We start from the raw sequence: 5,959 nt of genomic DNA on the forward strand, positions 1-5,959 counted from the left end.
ATGGGCCAGGCGAAGAGCAGGAGAAGAACCTGCACGACCCCCCCTCCACGCGGCCAAGAAATCCGGGGCTGGATTGACCTGAACCTCCTGCCTCAAGAGCTGCTGGTGCTGATCCTGAGCTGGGTGCCGGGTCGGACCCTGGTAACCTGCGGCCGGCTGGTGTGCCGGCAGTGGAGGGACTTGATCGACGGTCCCCTTCTCTGGAAGCTCCAGTGGGAAAGGGACCCCTTGAAGCGGGAGGCTCTCCCGGCTGCCCTCGAAGTTGCCCGCCGCTGCCCCCGCATGGAGTGGGCACGGGTGGGCATCCTGCAACCCTTCGGGAGGAACCTGATCAAGAACCCCCGAGGGGAAGGTGAGAGCCGGGCCTGGCGGGGCAGGGGAAACGGGGGGAGTCCCACACTTCTCAGCTGAGAGATGGTGGGGCTGACTGGGAACTCTGGGAATCCTTCGGTCCTCAACACGGATGGGGGGGAGTGATTAGGACCCCTCCGTGGTGTGAGGAAGTGGGCGCTGTCTGTGCTTAGAGCCGCCCAGCCAGTCCTTGGTTGGAAACAGGTCCAGAAAACAGCCTCCTCTGTTGAAACCAAGTCCAAAAAGGGCAGCCGGTGGAGGGTGGGAAGAGGGGAAGCGTGATCCCCTGGGCGTGCCGCATCCACCTCTCCTCTGCATTTGCATCCACAGAACAATTCCAGCACTGGCAGGTTGGACATGGGGACGGCATGTGCCTGGGGGGCAAGTGAGTCACTTTCACGATTGTGGGGGGTGGGGGGTGCCAACTAGTCATTCACTTCAGCTGCCCCTGTTCTTCAGGAAGCCAAGGGGGAATTCTGGCCCATGGCACCCTTGGGCTCACAGGTCAACTATGGAGGGCTGAGTACAGCTTGGAGCTTTTCCTTGCCAAGACCGGGGGGTAGGGGGTGGGGACCTTTAGTAATTTGCCAGGATTTTGGCACCTTGAAAAAGGGTTGCAACCAGCCAAACTTACAGAAAAGAGCAAGGAGGCATTAGGGGGGGGGCAGGGCCTGATGGAGTGGCCCCACATCTGGAGCTTGGCAGTGTCTTCAAGTCAGGTGGGCAGAGCCATCTCTAGCCGGCAGTACTGTGATCGGACCACCTGACTCCGGGGCGGAGCGTGTCCCTTTGTTCAGCACCTTGCACACCATTGGTGCTTAAACTTTCTTGTAGTCTTTAAAGACCCTCACCTCTCCCCCTCCCCCCCCCCGCCCACCAAGGATTTGGGGTGACAGCAATACACTAGATGGGTCCACAGGTTTTTCTGTTTCTCTTCCCCCCTCCCCGCACCCAGCACCTGCTGGATATCACAACTCATCGATTTGGTGAAGGAAGGTCTGTGGGAAGACCTCTTGGACTCCTTCCAGCCGGACATTTTTATCTCTGACTGGTGAGTCCGAACTCCCTTTTAGCCCGGGTTCAGATCGGATCGCAGGATATTTGAAAGTGCCCCAAACACCAGCCAGAAGAGAGGCAGTCCGGCTTCTCAGCAGCTGAGGTCTTGGGTGCTTGTACTGAATGCAAATGACCTCTGGGCAGGGAAACCTTCAGACGGCAGGTACTTTCAAGCCCACGGGGATGGGTGGTCAGGCTGTGGATTAGCAACCTTGGCGGACTTCTCAGGAGCAAGGGTGCATTGCAGACAGCAGCTGATCCCTCACTGCTGTACCTGGGCAACACCCAAGAAGCCGTTTGACAACCATTGCATTGGCCGCCAGGGAATACCCTGCATCCTCTGCCCCTTCGGTCTTCTTCCTTTTATTCTGCCACCTCAACTGTTTGTTCTCCTGCTCCCCACAGGTGGGGCACCCACGAAAAATGCGGCTGCACCTATAACATCTATGTCCTTCTCCTGGCAGCGGACAAAAATTCAGTGATCGCCAGATTTGTCACAGAGATGGACCCCACAGAGGAGTGGAACGTCCCGTTTCAACAGGTGCAGACATGGCCTGTTTTACTCTCAGCTCTCGTGGGTTCCATCTGGCGGGGGGGGTAGGGAGGCAGTGTGCTGCTCCAAACCAAGGCCTGCTCCGTTGCTTGACTGCCCCAAGGTCACCCAGTGAGCTTCATGGTAGAGTGAAGACCTCCGAGTCTAGCAGTACTGTAGAGACCAACAGGATTTTTGGAGTATGAGCTTTTGAGAGTCAAAAGAAGAAGAGTTGGTTTTTATATGCCGACTTTCTCTACCACTTAAGGAAGAATCAAACTGGCTTACAATCACCTTCCCTTCCCCTCCCCACAACAGACACCCTGTGAGGTAGGTAGGGCTGAGAGAGCTGTGACTAGCCCAAGGTCACCCAGCTGGCTTCGTGTGTAGGAGTGGGGAAACCAACCCAGTTCACCAGGTTAACGTCTGCCACTCATGTGGAGGAGTGGGGAATCAAACCTGATTCTCCAGATCAGACTCCGCCACTCCAAACCACCGCTCTTATTTTATTTATTTATTTATTGTTTCAATTTAATACCCCACTCTCCCCGGCCGAGACCGCTCTCTTAACCGCTGCACCACGCTGGCTCCCTTTGTCAAGTAGCTGACTCTGAAACGCTCATACCCCAAAAACCTTGTTGGTCTCAAAGGTGCTGCTGTACTCGAATCTAGCTGTTCTACTGCAGACCAATGTGGCAGAGGGAGAATTTGAACACAGGTCACACCAGTCCTACTCCAGCGGCTACACCATACTGGCACACACCATTGTGTGGTTATTGCCTTGACGCCGCCTTTCCTTTTCTCTTCACAGGCTTCCCACGTCTTCAGACAATACGGCCCTGGAGTTCGCTACTTGCGCTTCCAGCACATCGGCAACCGGCCTGGGGTGGAGCACACAGAAGCTCACATCACCAACTCCACTGTTCTGGTGAAACTCTCACAGTAGACTCGGATTAGGACCCTTATCTGTTGGGAAAATGTATACCCTGCCATGCCGAAAAGACCTTCCAGCAACACCTCCATCCATTCTTCCTGGGATGTATTTCTGAGAATTGAAGACTGGTCTTGTCCAGATCGAACTTGTCTCGAGAATAGTATTTCTGGAAGTGTTTGGAGAGCGGGGGGTGCCCTTATAAAACCTCTTGGAGAAACCTCTAGTGCAGCGGCTCCCAAACCTTTTGAGTCATGGAGCACTTTTCAGGAGAGAAATTAATCACGGAGCACTAATTTTCACCTAGCACCTATAGGGCCAACGTGATGGGCGACAGACGGCAAACTTTTGAGTTTGGCACAATGAACGCTGACTAGCCCTTTATAGTCACTGCTTCACAGCACACTGCAGGAGCTAAATAATTTTTACTCAATACTTACCGACACACAAAATTCACGATTTTGAGATCTTGTCACATTTATTTTATTTGTTTTCCTTTCCAATCTCTTCTCGGAGCACTAGGAGATGTTTCACAGAGCACCAAGTGCTCCGTGGAGCACAATTTGGGAACCGCTGCTCTAGTGGATAAGAAGGGGAAAGATTTATAAGGAGTACTTGGAGGGAGAGCCAGCATGGCGTAGTGGTTAGAGTGTTGGAGTAGGAACTGGAAGACCCAGGTTCTAATCCCCGTTCTGCCATGGTAGCCTGCTGGGTGACCTTGGGCCAGTCACACACTATCGGCCTAACCTAACTCACAGGGTTGTTGTGAGGATAAAATGGAGGAGAGGAGAACAATATAAGCTGCTTTAAGTCCCCATGGGGGAGAACATAAATAAGTAATATCCAGCCCAATAAAATGAAGTAAGTCGCTTTGTCTGTAAACAGGAGATAGGGCAATCGAGACATTCCTCGTATAGACTTTGCTTCTGAAGGATGTTGCCGCTTTTTCTTGCCTTTTTCATTAGATGTAAGTTTGGACATCCTGTGTTACATTTTGACCCTTGGGCTCTTGAGATGCTAAGGAACACTCAGGAGAGAGGAGGGGCTGAGAGGGAGAAGCCGTCCGAGGGGCTGGGACCTCCAAACTAGGCCCATGTTCGTGCCCACAAGAAGGGGACAGATGAGATGGCCCCTTCGCAAATCTTGGGGGAGGGCATCTGTTGGTAAGGTAAAATTTATTTATTTATTTGGGGTATTTGTATCTCGTCCTCCCCCCCTCCTAGGCAGGGCTCAAGGCTGAAACTGTGGACTGGCTGGACGAGGGGGTGCATAGAGATGTTAAAAAGCATTAGGGCGAGAACAGCCCCCGAGGCAGCCAGGTTGAGGTTCTCTCTCCCAGTGCCACCCTCTGTCCCTGACCTTAGAGAAAAGAGCCATTGCAGGGCAGTCCCTCGAATTCCAGTGAGGTGGTGGGTCAACAGATTGTGTTCGGCCATGACAAACGCTGCCAAAAGATTGAGCAATGATAGCAACTGCCTCCTTCAGAGACCCCGGGAAGACGAGCTAAGGGCTAGGTTTATAATAGCTTCCAGGGGAGCTCACCCCCCCTGCACTGGCCTTAACCAGCCAGGAGGGGCAGGGATCCAGGAGACAAGTAGTTGGTTTCACTGCAACCATGATCCTATGGACGTCAGTCCATGAGAGCCGGCTGAATTGGTCCAATGTAGGGCCAGAAGATGGCCAAGGGGCCTCCCGTTAGTTTACAGAACCAAAATTGGCTGGAAGGTCATGGTGGAGGGACGAGACATTGACTGCTAAATAGCTCGCAAATGCCTCACAGCTAAAAGTCGAATTGCTAATTTTTTGGACATTCCCCATAAGGGAAGTTAGAGACCACATTACCCTAATCAGTTGAGCCAGGCAACAGCTAGCAGAGGTGTCAAACATATGGCCTGTGGGCCGGATCCGGCCCCTTGAGAGCTCTTATCCAGCCCACAAGCCAGCCAAGGCAGCCACCCCCCTCCCACTCCCGATCTGGGCTGGCAAGGCATGGCCCGGCCCGACCAAGTGACATTTATGTCATATCCAGCCCTCATAAATGAGTTTGACACCCCTGCTCTATAAGATGTTGCTGCCTCCTCACGAGTACACTGCCAAACTTGCTGTTGCTGTCTAAGCTCCCACGTTCTATCCCTCAGCTCCTCGGTATATTTAGTGCAGGGATGAAAAGGGCATCGGGGAGTGATCCTCTCTATGTCCTTTGAGAGGCGCTGATGCCAGTCAGTCATGAGGGCACTCAGGGAATCGCTGAGGGGGAGGGAATTGGGTCCCACAGAGTATTTTGGAAACCATGTGGATCTACAAAGATCAAATCCAGTGTGTGGCCTGCTTGAAGTGTGGGACCTGATACACCTTGGGAGAGTCCAATTTTGCCAAAGCAGGCACCAAGTCCACGCTTGGACTGCCGTGCTGGATGCATTCTGGCTTTGTGGTGTTATGCCTAATAAGCCAATGGATTTGTACATCTTTATCATAGCTTGTGTGAGTTGTCCCCTCCATACTCCCCCCTACATGCACACAACCTGCCAGGTGACTTTCCCTCCTGCAAATATATCTCTCATTCACCTCCTCAAAGGTGCCCATTCCCTGGATGTGACTGAATTAGGTTCTGGTGGTTAGAAATCAGGTTGTGAGTTCAGGTTATTCCAGGGAAAGCCAGGCTTTGAGAAAGGGCAGCCTGTTTCAAAGGCTGGGACGTGAAGGGGAAGAGCGTACCTTGGGAAACGGGCAGATCACCTTTTCATGTTGAATAACTCCCCCACCCCCAATCTGAAAGAGGCTCTGGGGATTTTGAGGGAGCTTTTAAGGGTGGGGTGGGCTCTTTTCATTTGCAGAGATCTGGGAGGAAAGATGTCCCTAGAAGGTAAGGCGGGGAATCTCTCTGTGTGCGCGCGCGTTCTGATATTTTCATCATGGCCTTCCTCCGAGGCATGGGGAGCTGTTCCTTGGCCCTCGCTGCTCATGAGAATCCAGAACCAGCCCAAAGTCTCTTTGTGGCAAAGTGCAGAATTTGAACCAGGCTGTCCGCTCTATGCCACGTTATCTATGTCACCCTGAGGCTTTTAAAAATATACACAAAATGAACCAAA

At 52.8% G+C, this 5,959-nt stretch overlaps 1 protein-coding gene across 1 annotated transcript; it reads left to right on the forward strand.

Moving 5' to 3' along the window:
* Positions 1 to 2,885, forward strand: LOC130474614 (F-box only protein 17-like). The gene is made up of 5 exons (XM_056846307.1): positions 1 to 352; positions 682 to 736; positions 1,307 to 1,402; positions 1,813 to 1,948; positions 2,751 to 2,885. The coding sequence occupies exons 1-5, from the start codon at positions 1 to 3 to the stop codon at positions 2,883 to 2,885; spliced, it is 774 nt and encodes a 257-aa protein (XP_056702285.1).
* Positions 2,886 to 5,959: the final 3,074 nt, after the last annotated feature.

Source organism: Euleptes europaea, chromosome 3 (genome assembly GCF_029931775.1).
Source record: "Euleptes europaea isolate rEulEur1 chromosome 3, rEulEur1.hap1, whole genome shotgun sequence".
Classification (NCBI taxonomy): domain Eukaryota; kingdom Metazoa; phylum Chordata; class Lepidosauria; order Squamata; family Sphaerodactylidae; genus Euleptes; species Euleptes europaea.

Bases quoted from the DNA above. Each gene is read 5' to 3' on its own strand.
- LOC130474614 (XM_056846307.1), top strand. From the start codon at position 1: ATGGGCCAGGCGAAGAGCAGGAGAAGAACCTGCACGACCCCCCCTCCA. The intron at 353-681 runs GTGAGAGCCGGG...TTGCATCCACAG, and splicing joins CAAGAACCCCCGAGGGGAAG to AACAATTCCAGCACTGGCAG. The intron at 737-1,306 runs GTGAGTCACTTT...CCCCGCACCCAG, and splicing joins GGCATGTGCCTGGGGGGCAA to CACCTGCTGGATATCACAAC.